This window comes from Diadema antillarum, unplaced genomic scaffold, assembly GCF_040938485.1.
Source record: "Diadema antillarum isolate AM-2024a unplaced genomic scaffold, OU_Dant_1.0 seq00000123_RagTag, whole genome shotgun sequence".
Classification (NCBI taxonomy): domain Eukaryota; kingdom Metazoa; phylum Echinodermata; class Echinoidea; order Diadematoida; family Diadematidae; genus Diadema; species Diadema antillarum.
Genome location: NW_027271203.1, coordinates 67,322 through 90,377, shown reverse-complemented (window position 1 = coordinate 90,377; position 23,056 = coordinate 67,322). Strand labels below are relative to the sequence as shown.

Here is a 23,056-nt window from a genome sequence, read left to right as displayed (position 1 = left end):
CCCAGTAAGTTACGGTATATTATATATATGTATGTATGTATATATATATATATATATATATATCCATATAGATAGATATATTGAAGCGTACCGTATACGTTATGGTGCGTATGGCTATAAGAAGCCTATACTCTCATGCACAGAGGCAAGGAAATAGATATATCAAAGCTATGTGATTAAGTTTGGTTATTGACGCAAAATTTATTGCCGCTTGTAAAGTGAAGCAGGTCTGTAAATATGACCTCATTGTATCTTACCAAAAAGGACTAATGATCACTTTTCTTTCTACTCACTGAATATGTCCTTCACTATGTGAACGCTTAAAAGGCAGAACTTGTTTTAAGCGGGCTGGTCTGCCGTACAGGAAAACACAATTTGAAAGAGAGATCACTTCGTTTTACCTCATTTCTAAGCGTGTGCATTCTTATGGGATATCCCTGTATTTAGACACGTTAAAGGGGGGGGGGGGAGAAAGATTTTTACAGCAGTTGCTCAAATGGGTGGGGCAAATCATGATCAACATATTTTATATTGGACAGGAACCATCGTATGTCTTCAGTATGCATGAAGATGCAGAACCAGAGTTGCAATGCAGGTTCAGAAAGTGACATAAACAGTGATGATAAAAAGAAATCAAACTTCTCCTTTTTTTTTTCTAAATCGCAGACTTACGACACCTCGAATGAATAATTGTCTGCAGATCCCGATGTAGAGTAGAAGTTAATTCACCGCAGTTTTCAATTACTAGCATGCCAGTACAGGACCCCAGAGTGAGACCCAAAAAAGAAATTTGATATTTTCGATATTTTCTTCCAATGCCTTCGTAGATTATGCCCCATAGGGCAGGGCTACTTAGGGCCAAAGCACTAAAAGTCAAGCATCATCTCATATATCATTCTGTCCGGAAGAATTATGTTTTTAATAAGACACCTTTAGTAATCATTTTCTAGAGTCCCCCTCCCCCTCCTCTCCTTAGTAACTACGAAACATTAATGAAACACCCTCGGGGTACACAGCAGGAAGGTTGTATTATGTTTGAATTTGTCTTAGGTGAACATCAGATTCTCTGTAGGCCTTACGCCTCTCGTTATCTCTAATTTTAGGAGGTATGTGTTTGTCCTGTATGTAAAGGTGCGTATCAGTTTGTTCAAAGTTTATTCGAAATTTCTCAATTCTGTTGATATGAACCCATTTGCTCTCGCCAATCTCTTGAGATGTTGATTAAACCTGGACCGGTTCCATGGGCAACGTGTTGATTCATACATTTTCGATTAGATTTTACAATTTTTCAGCGCTTGTATATTTCATTTACCGAGTTGTCATTGTAACAATAAAATCTCCCCGCCCCCACCCCGTTTGTGTGTGTGTGTGTGGGGGGGGGGGGGTGACATACCTGAAACGTGCTAGGTTAAACATGTCGTGCATTCTTTTTCTTTTCTTTTTTCTCTATCTCTCTTTCGTTTGAGGTTGGAAATATCAATGCATGTTAGGGGGGGGGGGGCTAGGTTCGCGAGTATGCATGGTGATAATGCGACTATTGCCACGTCAATTGGAAAATATATCCATATGATTATAGGATTCCGTAGTTTTGATGACGTCATATTTAGGATTGACATGCCATTCTTAAGTTAGTCAGTTTTCGTCACGCTGTTGATGCCGGAGATGAAAACATGATATTTGCAGATTGTTTCCCCCAGACAAAATTATTTTTGTGCTGTTTTGGGGGAAGGGGAGCAGTAAAGAATGAAGCAAATTTTGTCCTTATCTCTCTATAATTTACTTTTTTCCAATTGCTTGAACTTACGCATTTCTTATATTTGTCATTACATCACGGATTACACCATTGCGTTGTTATGCGTTTTCATATGCAAGGCAAAGTGTTCAAGGACCCCTTTGAAAATCAGCCCTAACTATGGCTGAAAGGGCGCTCCTTCCCATGAGTGGAGAATGAATAAATAAATATAGATGAAATGAATTAAAAAAAAACCCTCGCATTCAATTAAGCTAAAACTTATCCACAGCTGTATGAATGAAAACGGATGTCACAAGTGAGTGATCAGTGAAAGTTTTTAATAAATTTGATCCAATGCTACAATGTTTTGACTTTTGAATGTTGGTAAATCGTTAAACATGGAATATAGTATGTCTACATAATAAAGGATGGCTGATTCGTTACTGTGACTTCGGTGTTCCTCTTCTATATCACTACTCCCAAAGATGATGTTCCTGATGCGTTTAAAGGAAAACAAGGGGTAATTCATGCTTCTTGCTTCTTGGTTGAAAAGAGGAAATTGTTGACATTAAGTCGATCAAATTTAAGAGTCGCATATTATACTGAAGCAGTCAAAGTCAGAACTGTACTTCGGTATGATATTAAAGATAGGATGTTTGGTAATTCAGTAGTCTTGCAAAGTTAGTACCTTTCTGAATCTGGTTAATTATTAATTTAAGCAAAGTTTTACTCATCTGAGCTTTCGTTTTCATGTTATACTACATTTCCTATGGACATTTTTTGTCGTGGAATTCACGTTCTGTCAATATTCCCAGCCCTAAATCAACAAAATATTAATGCTACTGGTAATTCGTGTGGACATCTCTTGATTAGTTTGGTCTTGTGCAATTTTGTAACTGAAATTGTGACCATGCCATGCATTATTGGTATTCAGCTTTAACGTGGTAACGCGTGAACGAGAGCAGCAGTGACTAACTGTAAATCACGCACTGAATTATGGACGGACCACTTGGCAAACATAAATATAATGCCTCTATCACCATTAGGTGCATGACAAAGACATAAAATCACAACACATCAGTGCAAATAAGGTAAATGTGAGCAAATACTCTTTAACTGCTTTGCATTTCACAACTGAGTAAAGGTCAGTTTAGAATATGATATGATGTAACAACGTTTTGCCCTCAACACCACTAAAATGTTGGTCTTGTTGAATATCATTCATATGACGCTTACAATGAGGTATTCTTGAAAGTGTATGCAGAAATACTGTAGTTTTGATGCACAGTGAGCGATCCCTAGGTCTCAAGTATAGAATCATCGAAATTAGTTTTGCGTGGAGAAATTCAAAAATTTGTATCCTTACACTAGAAATGGTTTTGATATCGCTTTACTGCATTTGATCATGGCATTTCAGCGTCAGTTTATAAGTAACAGATCGATAAGTTAATTTCATGCTGTTCTGACACGGATATTTGATAATGAAATTTTAATGTTTTGATATAATTTCTTACTATGTGTTATCATTATCCGTTATTCCTGGCCTTATTACATTTTTGGACTTCGAATTTAACAAACCGTTGGAACGACAAATCTTCCGAATGACGCTCGAAATGTTGGGATTAACGAAACCTGTTTTATTTTCGGACTAACGAATGTTATGAGTGTACGGAATTTGTATGTTTCCGAATAACGAACCTTCGAAATATCGAACATTTACACGTAAATGTGAAGAGGTCCATCGTATACATGCTATGTAAGAGACGCCGAACTAGGCTTTCTCTTGTGCTAGCATTTCCCGTTTGATTTCTTGATTAATCTGAACATTTAACCCCCTTATACTCCCTCTTAACCTTCTGGACGCAATTCTTTCTACTTTTTTATAATTTGAGACATCACTAAATGTAACTCAATGGATGACTTTTTATAAGATAAAATTCTAAACACCAAAGACATATTTCTTTCAAGCTAACTTCAATAAATGTCTTTCTTTGTTTGCTTGTTTGTTTGGTGTGGGTTTTTTGTTTTGTTTTGTTTTGTTTTGTTTTTTGCAGATGTGTGAGTGTGTTTCTCAATTCATGTGAAATTGTGTGCATATGTCTGTATTCATGACGTGATTGTCAGACAAGATATGTTTAGACACACTTCTTCTCGACAGTTAACGTCTGAACAGTTGAGAGGAAAAGGTTGAATTGATATTTATATTCTGTGCCATCCGGATTTCCGTGATTGCCATGACGAGTACAAATCGTGGTGGTATCATTATCTTTTTTCCATTTTGATATGTGCCGTTTGTGTGTTTGGCTTTAGAAAACAACTGACGTTTTACAACCAACATAAAACACTCAGAAAACATTTTCTGATCTTAGATATGCGATTGATATTCTTGTACTCAGACATTAGTGTCAAATTTAATGGCAATCGCTGGAATTACAAATATAAGATTTTATGTTTTATACGATCGGTTCAACAGATAAAATGCCAAGGAAGTAAAGATAAACTCTGAGACCCATAGAAAAAAAATTTATATATATATATTTATTTATTATAAAATAAGATTCATTAAGCCATTACAAAGTCAAAGACCAATGGGTGAGAAAAAACAGAAAATATAAATTGTCTTTTCTGCTTCACCACTAATACACACGAGGAATCAAGGAGTATACATATTATACAATGGGAGATGTTTAAGTGATTAAGTAAGTAAGCTTTTTCATAGCTATACTTTAAAAACTGTTCAGATGAAATTGTGTTGATATCAAGTTAATAATGAAATTACAGCCTGCACAATACCAATGATAATCACACTCCGACAGAATTCAGACAAAGAATTCAAATTCGAATATCAGGGAGAACCTACGCCAAAGGTCCTATTAACCATGAAAGGTTTTGTTGCCATTTTTTCATGTACCAGTTCACTTCACAAATCAATAATGATACCACGTGTATTGTCAGGGGATACACTGGTATAGAGAAGTAGAAAACATGGTGGATCGCACTGCATGGTGGGACTTTGTATATGGGAACACGTTGACTGCTTCTCAGCCAATCACGCTTCGGTTCGTGCAAACGCGTTGACAAATAAGGACTGGATGACAAAAGTAGATCGCTGCATGTAATAAGTATATAGAGATCACTGCTTCCCTGGTGAACTCACTGTATGCCATAACATGTTTAAGCCATGCATGCAGAAGTGACGAACAACCATATAGGCCTAGGGGAAAGAGTTCGTCGCTGTTCTTTAAATTTTGGTAAAGGAAATCTGTCGTTCATGTTAATGAATCAATTTTCACATGATGACTGCGCAGAAGATCATCATACAGGAAGTGAGCAAAATAAAAAAGATATTCATTTATATTATACGTAAACGGTGTGCAAGCTTTATCACGATCCATAATGTTACATGAAGATTGGAGGGTTATAAAACAGAACATAAAGCGATCACCATTAATGAACTGTTATGCTGTGTATGAGTTTGTTAGCACTTTGGTAGAAATTATAAAAACATTGATAAGAATGATAAAAAAGAAAAATCACGCAAAGGATCACGTAATCAATATCATTTTTATGATATTTACATTCTCAGATATGTGCGGTGTGTCTCATTTGCGTAAATATTACAATATGACTTTCAAACGTAATGTATAATTAAGATGTGTACCGTATACACTTCTGTAAACTGGCATGAATTGCCATGCTAATATTTTATTTTTGTGATAAATGCATGAACTTTAAAGATTGCAATACAGAGTAAGAATGTTAGATAACACACACACACATACATATATATCCATGCATGGCAAAACTGGTGTGATTCAAGTATTTTCCATTGAACAGCAAAGCAGTTTATTGGTATAATATCTTGACAACACCGACGAATTTGATATACAATAGTAGACTGCTATCGTTGTAACCACGGAAGAGGTTTTTCCCATTTCAGCGTTGAAACAGAGGTATTAAGAAACAAAAAGACATTTAGTTCCACAATATTCTATCTTTAAAAAGGAAACAAGCCGACAAAACTCCGCCACATTGTCTTTGTTTTAAAGTGACAGTGCAGTGCAAGGCTAACAACTACCGCTGAGTCAGCTATGCGACATCACACCTTGAATATTATAGTGAGATTTACAATCTTCATATATTTGTAAAGACATAATACAGCGCGCCAATATCGCAAATGTTATCACCCCCAAGAATTAGGACCGTAAACATTCCTATTGACAATACGTATAACTCCTCACATCTTTACAACCGTGGATAGGAGGCTGTTTGTATGTATCATAAAATGTAATGTAAACGTTGGCTTCGGGTGTATACACCTAGCGCCCACCGAGATAACATAGTATGCGGTTTCTCTACAACACATATACTGATAGCGTCACATGCAGGGAAAGGTGTGTTTATCCAGCACAGCAACAACACACACGCACAAACTGGCACGGATCATAAATTAATGCCTTGTGATTTCTCTGCGCAAAGGGAAGGATTAGATTAGTTTATTGCTCCTTTTATGACTTAAAATTTTGCATGTCTGCATTCCCATGCATTCTTCAGAGGAAAATCCGCGAGGCGACAGACGCCCTAACGAGTCGGACGTACGGTAATGTTTTCATGTTTCATACGGCCAAATGTTTCCATCGTTGTAGTAAATGTGCGTACAGAGTAATTAAGTGAATTTTACTGTAATTACAAGCCATCTTCACCTTTTATTGATAGGTTCATTGACTGAAAGTGTCTATTAACTTTCCCATAACAGATCTGCTCTCGTGTCGCCACCAAGGCACCAAGCCACCAAGCCAAAACCAAAGATGAAGTACTACGAGCAAATTCAACGTATCTTGCGCGTCGACAACGAACTCGCTCGTGCTCTCTTAGCCGAGTTCCTGGGCACATTCATATTTGTGGTGGGCGATACAAATTACTCTTTTATTTACAGTGGCCATTCTGCATGATGTTTTGGATGGATACCATTGTTTTATAATAACGTTGCGTTGAAAGTATTGATTGATCATGTCTATATACACACCCATCCATACACAAACTCAGCATATTTTACAAGTTATTTGAAAAAAAAAATCTTTGGAGAGGAATGAAGATAAACGCTTTGCGCATTTGCGCATGACCAGACCTTCCTGTTAGAAGTCACTATCATATGTTTTTAACACAAATCTTCACTTTTGGCAGGGTTAACACAGAAATGTCTGTCCAATTCATTTATGCAGTAAAATTAAAGATTTATCATTTTTATTCAACCTCTAACGGTACAGTTACACACTTTAGGGTGCTGTCAAATTAAGTTGTGATTCATTAACCTTAGTTAAATGAACCACAAAACTATCATCAGGTTATCATCAATACAATGTATCACATAATATTATCACCACCGTCAACCATGTAAAAGCACCAATAGTTACAGCGGTAATTCTATCATTATTTCGTCACCGATGATTCTTATTCTGATTCCGGTCGATGACTTTGTTTTTCCCTTTATCAATATTCGTTTTTATATCATTGCAATCATCACAAGCATAATATGATCACCATTGTGTGTGTGTTTATTTTTTTACAGCTCTTACAATCCAAACTGTTGCCAAGCAAAACTTTCTGGTTGAGACTGTCGATAGTAAAGTTATAGAATGCCAAAAGTATGTCATTGTAGTCATTTCTGCCTCTTGCATTTCATCCCTGAGGCTTTCACCTCTTGACATTTTTCCTCTAACACGTGAAATATATCCCTGAAACTTTGCTACAGTGCTTTGTCGACGGCGCTGTGGCGCAGGCCACTATGGCGCGAACGCTTCCAGACGCCGAGATTCAGGTCGCCTGGGGCGTTGGATGTGCTGTGGGCTTTGGCGTTTACATATCTTTCGGAGTCTCAGGTAAATACAATGTATCAGCTCTGCAAATGATTTGTGTTCACGTTTGAAATCATTGGGGGATGGGTGCGGGCTGGAGGAGTAACAAATTACAATGTCATATGCATTTTAGCAGATTTCGAAAAGTGTTCATTTTTATGCAGTTTAGAAAGTGCGCATGTGTATCTCTAAACCGAAGTGTACAATCGTAAGGACAAAAACTAAGTATAGGGACCTGCATGCTTTTACCTCTGAAAACCAAACTAAACATAACATGAAATGAATTGTCAAACAGTTGGATTTTCGGGTAATTATCCGTCCCTAGCTGAACGTAACTATTGTGTAGAGATTGATTTCGCAGCAAAAACTACCAAGTCGAGTTCAAATCACATACTTAACCTGTTTTGAAGTATATATCAAAGAGATAGAATATCTTGAGTTCCTGCTTTGAAAATGTTTCTCTGTAGGCGGGCACACCAACCCTTCCATTACATTCGCCGTGGCAACTGCCGGCCACTGCCCGTGGTACAAGGTGTTTCCCTATATGGTTGCCCAGTGTGCTGGCGGATTGCTGGGTGGCTTCCTTATCTATGCACTTTACGCAGGTAGGTTGGAACTACACGTCGCCAGTTGCATCTGCTTTTTTTTTCCCCATTACTAATTCAACAAAATGCGCACAGTCCATATGTCACATCTGCTGTTGACATTGCATTAATGTAGAATTTTCATGTTAAAGTCCAACCTTTGAGCATAGAAAATTTTAAAGAACTCTACCACATTATAACCGATGCGTTAAAACAGGTTAAAACCCAAGATTAATATCACTCTTCTTCTTTTTTTTTTCTTCTTTTTTCGGGGGGGGGGGGGTATACTTTTTGAACGTAGATGTGATGTTACCCACTTTTTAAATTGTAGTGACAGATTTATGAAAGTTACATTTTAGTACAACATATAAATATGTTAATAAAAGGAAGTTTGTTTGTATAGTGTTTTGATAGTTTATTGTCATGCCCTCCTCCTATATGCGGTAATGGCAGTAAAGAATCTATAGAAACATATTCTGCACATATAAGCGTAAATATATGAAAATAATATTCAAAAAAGAAGCTGAAAGAAATATGACAAATCAACTAAATACGGTCTCTGAAATTCCTAATTTCTAAGTCAGTACAACTTCACATCAATTTGTAATGGATAATGCTATCTTTCTTGTTCAGATTTGTGTTTTTAGAGAATGCAGTCTAACTGAGATGTGTGCTCATGTTAAATGGGATACTCGTTAGATGATTGCCTTATATCACCAATGCCACTGTTTTGTGACAAGATGTGATTTGATTATGATTTCCCCTTTTTACCATTGAATACCCCGGTTAACACATTCAACTTGAATGAAAAGTGGTGTGGTGTTTCGTGTTAGATGTTTGAATACGCCTTCAAACGTCTTTTAGGGTAATCAGCAAGTGTATTTCATCAACATCTATGAATGTGAGTTCAAACGAAGAAACATTCTGTGTCCTTTAGCTTCTTTAAAGCTAACCTGAAACAGAACTTACTATCTTCATATGAATCACGCAAAGTATGTTTATAAAGCAATAATTAGATTATTTTCATTGATTGCGTATGCCTGTAAGACGTCTTACTCATTTGTTTACTCTTATCCATCAAAACATCGTTTGTAAGAAAGAGAAATCAATTATGGATTCATGCTATACGTGTTCACATGCGCTCTTCTCACAAGTATGATTTTTCTCTTTGAACTGCATACCAACAATATGCTGACACGCACATACATACACACGCACACGCACACGCACACACGCACACACACACACACACACGCACACACGCACACACGCACACACACACACACACACACACACACACACACACACACACACACACACAAGTTCATTCAAAAGCGTAAACATAAGCACATAACTATTGACATACAGTAGGCGGTCTATACAGTCACAAAACAACTGACCGACTCATTCTGCACTTGTTTCTACAATTTTGCACATTGTAGAAATGTTCTCTGACTATTTGCACTCACACGTAAGATTATTATACATAGCATCTCACAAGCGTATTGCAATGGATCATTGTTTTGATAGATTACATTGTATTGTCTTACCTATCTATATCTACTGTGTGTATGTCCTGAGAGTTAAGTATTATGTCTTTCTTTATTGTGTTTGTGTTTTAGAAATGCAGAAATAATACAAACATGTGAAATAAACTAAAACAGTCAAACCTATCTTTGCATCCACCTAAGAGAGACGAAAAAGTGGTCGTTGTCGACAGATGGTCGCTATAGACACAATCTGATACATGGCTTTTCTTAACTATGATAATGATGATTAATAGTGATAATTATAATTATAATAATAATAATTATTATTATTATTATCATTATTATTATTACTATTATTGTTATAATAATTATAATTTAATGATGATGATAATAATAATAATAACTATTATATTTATTATTATTATTATTATTATTACTATTGTCATTATTATTATAAAAATTTCATTTCATATTATATTTATAGTTTTCATTATATTTTTCATATTACTTTTTTTTTCTTTCGGGGGAATTCTTTTTTTAGTGATCTTATACAGTACATGGACGCTAAAGACAGGTGGCCGCAAAGGCAGATTACACTGGATAAATTGTAAGGATCTCTGAAGACGCTTACTATAGCACGGTAATTCTTTGTCCATTTCATCCATTTTAAGAGTATAGAATATGGAGCTCAATTCCATACAGAATTTGTAAAACTTAAATCAGTCCAACTCAAGTGGAATGGGAAGGCCTTTATGTACAATATGCATATCTATATAGAGAAAGCGAAGAAAGAAATCTATTACGTTGATTACTCATTGCATAAATGCCTCTTTTGGTTCGGTAGCTGCTATCTGGGAATTTGCTGAAGATGGCGATGTCTACGTCTTCGGTGAGAACGCGACGGCTCACATTTTCGCCACATTCCCCAAGGAACATTGCAATCTGGCAGCGGGCTTTTTCGAGCAGGTAGGGCCTGTGTTTTGTGAAAGAAGGTCTGTTTGTCGTTTTTCTTTTCACCTTCCTTAATTTTTGATGGCATTCTTATAAATTCAAGTTACTTTAAAACGGACATTACTATGCTCTTATCTTATGTAAAAAAATGTATTTACATGTTTTCGTGTAAGAAGGTCTGTTTGTCGTTTTTCTTTTCACCTTCCTGAATTTTTAATGGCATTCTTATAAATTTCAGTTACTTTAAAACGGACATTACTATATTATGCTCTTACCTTCTGTTAAAAAAAAAATGTATTTACATGTTTTTGTGTAAGAAGGTCTGTTTGTCGTTTTTCTTTTCACCTTCCTTAATTTTTAATGGAATTCTTATAAATTTCAGTTACTTTAAAACGGACATTACTATATGCTCTTACCTTCTGTAAAAAAAAAATGTATTTACATGTTCATTTGGAGATGGAAAATAAATGTATGAGTGAATGACAGGAAGTAAAGAAGAACCAATACTCCAAGTTCAGTTCCATTATTAAAGGGGCTGGCTAGTAACTGATCAGTGGGAATCTGTAGGAATGCTGGGGGATGATTGTTCTAATTCTTGTGGGATTCATTTAAGAGTACATTATATATATATTGTGTGAAAATCATTTGGTTCAGAACGGTCTCATATTCAAGTAATGTGCAATTTAATGTACCGTCACTGTACAGGCATGTTAACCTGGAAGCATAACTGCACATTACTTGAATATGAGACCGTTCTGATGCAAATAATTTTCACACAACAATAGATATATAATGTACTCTTAAATGAATCCCACAAGAATTGGAACAATCATCCCCCAGCCAGTGGCGTATCTAGGGGGGGGGGGGCAAGGGGGGCACGTGCCCCGGGCGCCACTCCTTGGTGGGGGCGCAAAAAAAAAACGAAGAAGAAGAAAAAAAAAGAAAAAAAAAAGAAAAAAGAAAAGAAGAAGAAGAAGGAGAAGAAACTACCCGGAAGGGGGGGGGGGAAGAATGGTGGGGGGGGGGGGGCAGAAAACCAAATTAAAAAAAGATAAAAACAAAACATAACGATGACTCGGACAAAATGACAATATTTATTGTGTTCACACAAGAATTCTATGTAAGCTGAAATACAATTTTCGGCTCGCTCGCTGCGCTCGCTCTGTAAATTTTAAATAGAAGAAGAAGGTAAGAACAAAATTTGATGATGAAGCCGACAAAATGACAATGTCTATTGTGTTCACACATGTCATTTTATATTTAGCAGACAAAATGTTTCACTGAGCAGCGGCTGCAATTTCTTTCGTTCTGAAGCGATCGCCAATTGGATCAAAAGAAGGCGCCAACGGTTCCGAACATACGGGGGGGGGGCGCCAAAAAAATCAAACAAGATAAGAACAAAACGTAATGATGACGTGGAAATACTATAAGGCCGTCACTATACATTGTGTCTTGATTAGAATTGTAAGATTTGATAAGCAAAAAATGACAAGAGTTCCATGTTTTGTAAGCTGAAATACAAAAATTTTCGGCTCGCTCGCTGCGCTCGCTCGCCAAAATTTATCAAAATAAAAAGGAGATAAGAACAAAACGTGGTGATGATGCGGAAATATACAAATTTCGGCTCACTCGCTCGTACTAATTCAGAGAATTTTTTCAAGTCTTCAGTTTGTTGGTAAAAATCGTTATCTATAAGGCCGTCACTATACATTGTATCTTGATTAGAATTGTAAGATTTGATAAGCAAAAATGACAAGAGTTCCATGTTTTGTAAGCTGAAATACAAAAATTTTCGGCTCGCTCGCTGCTCTCGCTCGCCAAAATTTATCAAAATTAAAAAGGAGATAAGAACAAAACGTGATGATGACGCGGAAATATACAAATTTCGGCTCACTCGCGCGTACATGGGGGGGGGGGGGGCATTTCATAAAGCAATTTGTCAGATATTTCGTCTGACAAACTGTTAAAAGCTACTGAAATCCTTGCTTCTGATTGGCTGAAAGCAAATTTTGTGCGACAAGCTGTCGGACAAAATGCTTCATGAAATGCCCCTCTGGTTTAGAATATTTTTTAAAGTACTCAGTTTGTTGGTATAGATAAATCGTTATCTATAAGGCCGTCACTATCTTGATTAGAATTGTACGATTTGATAAGCAAAAAATGACAAGAATTCCATGTTTTGTCAGCTGAAATACACAAATTTTCGGCTCGCTCGCTGCGCTCGCTCGCCAAAATTTATCAAAATTCATTACATTTAAATTACCCTCAAAAAGACCCCTTTTAAGGGCTTGAAAAGCATATCATGTGGACTTTGCTTAAAGTCTCTACCGGGATGGGGTTGGGGTTGAACACTAGTCTTTTTCAGAAATTAGGGGCGCAATTTTCGCGCTTGCCCCGGGCGCCGTTTTCCCTAGATACGCCACTGCCCCCAGCATTCCCACTGATTCCCACTGATCAATTACTGGCCATCCCCTTCAAGACTACGAATTGAGTAATGCAATTCATCAGATTGTTGTTTCATTTCTACTGTACACGTCAATGTAAAAGACAATTAAGCTAATAGTAAGACGGCTTCTACTATTCACATTCACAATGCAATGAAAGCCATTGTCATTGCAAACAAATGTTAGTTGGTTTTGATATTTGCTTATGGTAAATGTTACACAGTGTTCCACATGATTTCCATATTCATAAGTCAATAACAAATTCATAACAGGGATCTCTTAAGATAGCTCTGCGGTGACGGAAGATAGAATCGTGAAGTGATTTTATAGCACATATTGGGTTTTTTATATTGGATTAACCAATATTTGACACATTCTACTACATGATATTAAAAAATATATATATTGTATATATTTTTTTCCAGTTTATGCCACTCCATCATCTTTCATTTTATGTTATTCTTTTTCATGTTATTTTATTTCGTGTGTGTGTGTGTGTGTGTGTGTGTATTTCGGGGGGGTATCTGAGAATGACTGAAAAAAAAAACACACACTGGCGCTGAACAACTGACTATCATACATTCATGAGAATGTTGCGGAACTTTTGATTTCTAATGACTTCACACATCTTTCTTTTTCTGCTGACGCCGTAGGTCATAAATACAGGTCTTGTGCTTGCTATCTGCATGTCCATTTTGGACCAGCGAAATGCAAAGGTTCCTTCGGGACTCACACCGTTCTTGTTTGGGCATTCCGTTTTCGCTGTTATTCTTTGCTTCAACTACAACACCGGTGCCGCCCTGAATCCCGCCCGGGATTTCACCGGCAGAATCGTCCTCTCTGCTATCGGATACAACAATACAGCTTGGACGTGAGATACTGATTTGTTTGTTTGTTTGTTTGTTTGTTTGCTTGTTTGTTTGTTTCTTTCTTTGTTTGTTCCACAACACCACATTCACAAATTCATAACTCGTTATAGCGGTGATGATAACGACGATGATTACAACATAACGATGATATCTAGTGATCATAGAGATCATAGAGATACAGAAAAACAGAAAAGAAGAGAATGAAAAAAAAAAGCTAGAAAAGAAGCAAAACTCGGGAAAGAAAGATTGTGAATAATGGAGCAAACATACCAGCTTCTCAGCACATAGTACCTTGGCTGCTTATCAAGCTGTGCTCATAAACATCAACGTCATGTATGAAAGAAACGACACTTATTAAACCTACTTGTCGTCACTCATCTCTTGGGACTTGGGACCAGACTGTTATGCTCCATCACTATTAAAAGACAGAAATGTAAGAGAGAATGAAGAAAGAGACTTTGAAGGGTGCAGGATGTCAGATATACTAAACGACTTTCATCCAAAGCTTAATGTAGTAGAGTAATGGAAATGGACCAATGTAAGATTCAGACCTATGACTGTAAAAATGTCTGCCGTTACTAAGTCCTCTTCCCCTGCGAGATTCTATAAAATCCCTTATCAGTTTTGAATAGGACTCGCCAGATCCGCGTGCTCATTATAGGTTAAGGTGTGGTTGTTGACTTTATAAGAATTACTCATTAAACTTTCATAACCCTATCTTACCACAGTGCCGATCGAGAGTATCACTGGTGGTGGGTTGGAGCCTTTGGACCCACTGTCGGGGCAACGGTAGGAGTTTGGATCTACTTCTTGTTCGTTGGCTGGCAACATCCACCCTTGCCGAAAGAAGATGAGGTTGAAGACAAATCCCAACCAATGGAGTCCTACCGGACGCAGGGTTAGTCATCTGATCAAGGCATTTAACATGATGGTTCATCTTCTGTCTCTCATCTGTATTATTATCCGTACTTTAAGACTAAGCATTCATGATAACGCGCATAGAAACTGCATTAAAATAGAGTGCATATGATCAAATAACTTTTTAATTGACTCTTCGATTGGGATGAAGTTTCGACGGATATCTATAGGAGATAATTATATAGATATAAATTAGCTGATGACGTTAGTCTCATGTGTTTCATAGAATAAGTGCCCAACGTTTAAAAATCAAATTGAAATGAGCGAGTTTCGGCGAACAGACAAAGATCCATCCTTGATCACATGTCAAGTTACAAAATCGCTGCACGACAGCAGTCTTTTTTTTTTCTTGTGTGGTTTTTTTTTTGTTTGTTTTTACTGAACGTAGAAAATACGATTTTCAGTCACCGACCATTAAAAGGGAGAAAAAAAAAAAAGATAAATCAGAACACAGGCCTCGACCTGGTTGAAAAACAAAAACAAAAACAAACGGAACTCCCAAATCACTCTCTGAAAATATTCATTGCGTGGTTTCTTCCAGATAGGTAATATGCATGGATTTACTTTCTGAAATTTGGTAGTCTTTAAAAGCTGTCTGGACATTCTTAGGGCTGCAACAATTACGCCTTTGAATAACATGAGCTGTACCAACAAGATCCCCAGTCTCTAGCAGATTTAGGTGTCAGTATATCACCATCTTAATGAGAAATCGTTCATCGTGCTGTGCGTGTTCTTCTTTTTGTCATCGAGTATGTTATGTTTTTGTTTGCCTTCATAGATGCGGAGATAGAAGTAAATCGTCTATAATCAACGTGACGTTGCCTTCCTGATACGGAGCTTGGGGAAACAAACGAATTATGTCAGTGTTTGGGTCATCGAGCGCTTAGTTCTTTTGAGCAGGTCATGATAAAAAAAAACACACACACAAAAGAAAATGCAAATATAAAATCCAAAACAAGCGTCTTTTGGGAAAATATCGCACTTTAGAAATTTGGCAATTGGGAGACTTTTTCTTTCTTCTTTTTTGTACCTCCAAAGTTAAAACCTGCCTTTACCATCTATGGAGTTAAATCCTGATAATCGACAGTTGTTGTCAGAGAGAGCAGAAACGGTGTAAGGTCTCTTCGGCAAGCTTGTATGGGATTTCATATTTTCTGATCATTAGATTGCACTGATCGATGTTTATATGTGTTGTTCGAAGGACGAAAACACAACTCTTTTTTTTTCGACACAACTCTGCAAAATGAAAGTGACCTTTCACGCTGATGATTTTTTTTTTCATCAGCTACTGGAAGTGCGTTTTAAAAATGCTGAGTCATATAAGTAATCAAACTGACGCCTACATAATGAATGGACATATATATGTATATATATATATATATATATATATATATATATATATATATGTATATATATATATATATATATATATATATATATATATATATATACATATACATATATATTGATTGAGTGCACGAGAGGTAGACACATAATGCGAAAGATAGAATATACAAACCTAAGCACATCGCGGGCGTAATAAATATAGCAATACATACAGTTAAGGCTGCAACTTATCAAACTTATATGAGTTGGTACTTTGTGCTGTAGTGGCCTACTTCTTGTTTACACATCCAACGATATTTGACAAAGAGAGCTCGTTTATACAACTAACCACTATAATAACTGTAAATTTTGGAACAAATATAACGCACGTTGGTTTTGATGTATAAATCCTGTGGTTTATTTGACCAGGCCATAACTGAAATCTCTTTGCAGTACAATATCCTCACAGATGTAATGGTTTTATGTGAGTGTTATAGAATTTACATCCTGACCATTGCTGTCTGAACTTTGAAGTGTTACAAAAATACAAACGAACAAATGAATTAACTCAGAATACATAGTGGTGATAAACAAAACCGTTGAATAGGATGAAACTTATGCATTTGGTACAATGTGTCGTGCTCAAATTATTTCATGAGTATGATCATTTTATGAGTATGATTATGATTATTATATTAATGAGTATGATCATCAGTATATAATCATGTTTTGACATTAATTTCTTTGTCGGCCCTGACAGGATTGCCATTAGGGTCAAGACTCTACACAGTGTGCTAAATGATTTACAGTCAATACATAAAACATAATATTTAGAAAATGGAACCGTCATTTCACACCTTTGCGATCCTTTGCAATTAAATTGAAAATCCCTGTTTTTATGTTTGTTTGTTTTTTGGATAGCAAAAAGCACAAGGCTATAATGACTATTGAGTACTTCAGTGAGGAAACATTACAATTTTAATGTTACGTAGTTGAAGTGCATCAAATAAACGATAGACTACAAGCATCTGATACATGTATATGCGTTAATTACGCCATAATGGAATAAACATTTGTATTATCTGGCACTACATTCAGCTTTATCTTAACCATACTCAGTACAATTGGCGATGGAGTTGCACTGGTTTTCATGTTACACTGTACTGTGTTTATCAGGTTCTGTTTACATTGTTGATATTTTCTTCTTAGATAGCTTGTCTCCGTCGTTATTTAAATCACTGTAGACATTACCAGCATTACCTACGCTATACTGCCGTTTTGAGTTAACTTGTTCACGTATCTTTGAGAGAAGTTTGTTCATTTTCTTTATCATTGTTTTGACTGTGTTGATGTCACGCACAAAACGTTTGTGAATCGCGTGATACGCGTGACAAAATGATGTTTCAGGCAGTGTTGGTTGGCATGCAGTGCATACGAATAACAAACACGCTTAATATTGACATAATACAGGCTTTGAAGGTTGTTTTTTTTTTTAGATTAGAAGGGGTATTATCTAACTTGGTAATTGTTGTTCATTTTACATAACACTTTGAGTACGCAGATTTTGTCAAGAAAAGTATTTGGAGAAACCTCATCTTCCTTCATTTTTAGACATGTACTGTTTGATATCATCGAGAAGTAAACCTGTGGTTTCACTCTCACGCGAAACAGGCGTTGTTTATAAATGTCCATGTATTTTACTTTCAAGCAATGCCCAATGTGTGTTGTATAAATCATGAGCATGCTGATTTGGACTTATTTTGTTTGCTTTTTCCTTTTCATTATCGATTTTGTTCTCCAGTTTCATACGTCACACACTGAACTTTGCCTTGTAAATTTCAAGTTGTGTACACAGCCTCATACTGGTTCCATATCGGTGCTCTGCTCCCCATGTTTGCTAGACATAACATTATAAACTTGCGATAACCAGCTTCACGAAGTCACTGTGTTATTTTGTCTGGTTTATGAACTCCATTGTTATCAGCTGAATTTCATTCCATTTATGCTAGTATATCGGTATGGTACCGCCATACACTGTATCAGAACCTACCCGGATGAAACGATTTGTGTACATGATATGAAATGTGAAAACGTAACTGTACATAATATTATATTTCCTATGAATGGTGGTGGTTGATTCATGAAAAAAAAATGAATGCCAATCATATAGATTTTCCAAGACAAGAAGGTATAAGAAATATTAACAAAAACAAAAGAAAAGAAAAAAAAAAGCTTATTTGATACACAAATTTAATATGCCTGCTACCTGCACATGGAGATACAATGGTCATTTTTAGCGGTATGATCTATTACAAGGGCTAACAGATATACTCTTGTTACCATCCAAATATTACCTATTAATGTGGCTATGTTAGTCTACGGCTGTTTATTGATCGTAGGTTTCAGATTTCCGTATTATGAATCATATTCCACAGACTGATGTCACACTTACACTCATAAACTCAAACGCATTCAAACACACCTAACCATTATGAACATGTATGAAAGCACACTAGCACTACCCATTCAAACAAGTCATTGCGATTCAGATTCAGATTCATCTCTATTGATCTATGATAGGACGGAAATTTTGTTTCCATTGATATTAAATGTACAACAATACAAACACGTCTCACGTCATAGTTACTTGTTTCCATGACAGGTGCAATGAACGATATGAACATAGCATAGAACGAATCAACTAAAAATATCACTATGATTAATGTGTCTCCGCCTTGTCACATTATTCTTCAATGAAGTTATACATTTATACATTCATTCATGTTATACAGTGTACTACATTTCTGTATACCACGTGTCTTATTCTGTCATGTCTGTGGGGAGTTCGCATCCCTCAATGTCGACGCAGTGTGCTTGACTTTGCAAAAATCATTTAACACTTTCTCCGCCAGTGACTTTGGGCAGCGTGTACAGTGCTATGGAGTTTACTGTGGCAATCGGCACTCAAAGGTTTAAAAGCGTCAATGCAAACTAGGATTCGTTTTGTTCTAAACCTCCACATCGGGTATAGGCCTAATTGGGGACGTGTTTGCACTTGACTATGAGCACTGTGGAACCATGGGTTTGGAGACGAAGAAAAACAAAACAGAGACTGACATGAAAGCCATCAGTCTTTCATCATTAAGTGTGAAGCTTGATACTGTGTGTGTGAGAGAGAGTGAAAAAAGTGTGTATAGTCTTTATGCCTAATTGTCCTGCTCAAATAACTCTCAAAATGGCACTTTATTGTGATATACACTTACAGGCATTTTTGAACGGGAAAGCACAGTGCGTGCTGTGTGCCTATAAACAAGAGAACTGTGCAGAATTTTGAATGTTCTCCATGAGCCCCAATAGGACCATAATTTCATAAAAGCTTGAATCCAATACTGGGCCAGAGAAAGAAGGGTTGCTTGCATAAGGAAGTCTGATTTATCTTATCCACGACCTTTCGGGCGACAATGAATACCAGCGTTGAACATTGGGTTGAATAGAAGTGTAAGACGCCGTTCTGTATCATATCTTCTAGATCACACCAAAAATATCTGCAAAATGTGAGCATTTCACTGGATGATGTAGTGCTAAAGCCCTCGCCATCAGTTCGCATATTGGGTGTTGTCTTTAACACTAACAGCAAAATGACTACCGATGACCACGTCACCAATATGTCGTGCAATATCAGATATCATTTGAGGAACCTGGGTCGTATTAGAAAATATCTCGATGAGTTTTCTGCACATGACGCAGTGAGAGCGCTTGTACTCTCCAGACTAGATTACTGTAATACACTGTAGTTTATTATATGGCACTACATCACAAAATCTCCAATGTTTACAGCCTCTCCAAAATCATGCTGCTAAATTAGTGTACAATAAGTCCAAGTTTACCCGTGTGACACCCTTATGAATGATCTGCATTGGCTTTCCATCTCTAAGAGAATTGAATTCAAGACTGCTACACTTGCATACAAAGCCCTCCATAATGAAGTACCAGTGTATCTTTCTGAGCTCCTCCACATCAGCCAGTCAACTTATAACCTCAGGTCCACCACACGTACTACCATCCCAAGAACCCGAACAACAGCCGGACGTCGCGCCTTCAGCATTGCAGCACCTCAATCCTGGAACAGTATCCCCACAAATATCCAATCAGCAGTTAACACAGATCAATTAAAAAAACGGTTGAAAACCTATTTGTTCCAAAAGTAGGACCTCTTTATAGCTCTTACTTAATTCCCCTGCTAGCGATCTGACAAGTTTTAAGTCATTGTTTATTTGTTTTGCTTTGTACTTTCTCTGTTTTGTTTTGTTTGGTATATATTGTTGATTTCGTGTATTTTGTTACAATTTTTGAAGCGCTATCTGTCTGTTTAGAAACAAGCGCTATATAGATATCGGTTATTATTATTATTATTATCAAGCAATGATACGCTCGAGTAGTTATACCAATGCTTTGGGTCACACTTGAAGAGGGCGCCAGACTGCAAAACTCACTCGCAACATTGTCCTGCACACAAACACGCATACACACGTACGTGTACACCACTGATCTCTATTATAGGAGGGATTTCTGTAGAGATCAGTGGTCAAGCACACATTGTGTAATGTCTCGTCTCATTGGGAGGCTGGGATGTTGAAATTCGACTTGTCAAATGAGGAATCAACGGATTCGACTGCGAATCAGGGAGTGGCGTCGAAATGAGAAACGACTATACCTCATTCACTTATATAATACATGTACAATGTACTCGTACTTCTACGAAACACACACAGACTTGCCAGCCATAAGACTCGGGATCCCGTGGAGAAAGGACATGGACATTATTTTCATGTCACACAAGACGGGGGTAGATTGGCGTTCAAGGGATACTTCTTGAGTGTGTCTGTCTGTTTACCTATACCCCTCTTTTTTCTCTCTTTCTTTTGGTTTCCTTTTCTCCTCCGTCTCTTGTCTCTATCCCTCCTCTCTCTGACTTGAGAATGAGTGGCGTGTGAATGAAAATTATCACCTCGCTTATTGGTTGCTTTGAGGTACCACACACTTATACGCTTATAGCTATGTTTTATACTTATGTCTTGTTCCAATAATGAGGAACAAGTTTTTGTTTGTTTGTTTGTTTGTTTGCTTGTTTGATGACATTACAGAGTAGGGCGTCTTTCTCATGATGAAAAACTGAATCAAGTTTGAAAGATGTGATGACAGTTCGTATTATAGTCTGTACGTGTTACTCACATCCTTTTCAAAATAATGTTAATTTCACATTGCTGGAAAACTAGTCCAAATGTTCTGAGGCTAAAGAGACAATGAAGAAAATACCTTGACCACATTTAGTTGAATTCTGAAACTCGTTAAGCGATTGGAGCAGCACATGGAGTTTATTATTGTGAAAATTTGTAGCGACTTGAAAGAAGAGAAGAGCGAATAGTAGAGTCATGGATTTCAACAGCAGTAACCCATTATCGGTTGTCATCCCTTGCGCGTCGTCGCTCCTCGGCACTACTCCTGTTACCCTGCGTGCGTCGTCAATGAGTGTGTGAGTGTGCGTGTGTCGGTGTTTTCTTAACGATTTTTATCTATCTTATTTATTAAAGAACCAATCCTCAACTTTCAACTTAGAGGTAAGGGAAGCAAGGTTGTTACATAGGTTGTACACCAATGAGGGCCCAGAGGCTTGGCTCGGAAAAAGCTCGACTTTATACATGAGTAACATCTCCAGACTCAGATACAATACATGGAAGACGACTTTGGAATTCGAGAATGATAGTGTTGCTCATGAGTCATAGGAGGTAGCCGATAAAGATGGGCTGGGTTGAATGTACTATTCTTCCTTCTTAAGAATACATAGTCAGATTTTGCTAGGCTTGATAGTAGTTGTTATCCAGTGCAGGAAATACGTAGCTTGCTTTCTCACCTCAAGGAGCAATTCATTTCAAGCTGATGTCCAAATGATTGTGTCATACATTAGAAACACGAAGATAAATTACCAAATGTAATCTTCTTGCATGTTAGATTGCAGAAAAATGTACTAGGTTATGATGATTATACATGATGTATGATAAACACCACAAATATTTTCGCAAGTACTTGTTCTAACATTTTACAACTTCATTCATTCTTTTGCATATTACACTTTTTTCTCTTACTCTAATGTTCCAGATCAAGTCTGAGATTTATTTTTCTCTACCAAGAAGCCAACGAAAATATCATTTTCTCTCATTTCTCATCAAATTCAATGTCTTTCTTATTCGAGAAGCAGACATATTAACACACAAATATACATATAATCAGAAAAACTGAAATGCTATACACTATTTACACTTTTTTTCGGGTAATTTTCAACGTTTTATCTTAGAGCTCTACTCCATCAATCCTTTTATGTACACTCTAAACAAAAATCAAATTGAATAGGAATCGTTTCAAACGGAGACTTATGAGATTTCTACTTATAAATATCTGCTCAAATTAAGTACATTCCATTGAAATAGGATCAAAATCTTGTTAAATACGAAGAGAATCCATTCGAAATATAATCACATTGTGAAAAGAAACCTTGTAAGTACCCATCTGAAATGATTCCAATTTAAAATTGACTAGATTTTGTTTTATGGTGTGTATCTACAGGATTATATATGAATACAATACAGTATGCAAAACGGGGTTGGTCATGATCTTTTGAAGAGTTTTGATTTACAAGAAATGCATCCAGCAATTTTTGATTTCCCTTTGTATTACCTGTCTCGATATGTAAGGTAAAATCGATTTAACTTGTCTTCTGTTTAAAACAAAAAAGATAAAAAAAGAAGAAAGGTAAATTATATCTTTTCTAGTATAGACAAACCGAGAAAATTACCTACTTGTCAACAGTTTAGGTGGCGTTGCTTCATTGC

The 23,056-nt window shown here is 36.6% G+C and overlaps 1 protein-coding gene across 1 annotated transcript; it reads left to right on the top strand.

The window, feature by feature from the left end:
• The first annotated feature begins 6,067 nt into the window (after positions 1-6,067).
• LOC139727224 (aquaporin-3-like) lies at positions 6,068-15,766 on the top strand. Its single transcript, XM_071638180.1, has 8 exons — positions 6,068-6,332; positions 6,489-6,636; positions 7,485-7,611; positions 8,055-8,192; positions 10,506-10,627; positions 13,710-13,927; positions 14,654-14,823; positions 15,622-15,766. Exons 1-8 carry the CDS (start codon positions 6,274-6,276, stop codon positions 15,648-15,650), a joined length of 1,011 nt encoding a protein of 336 aa, XP_071494281.1. The 5' UTR covers positions 6,068-6,273; the 3' UTR covers positions 15,651-15,766.
• The last annotated feature ends 7,290 nt before the right edge of the window (positions 15,767-23,056 follow it).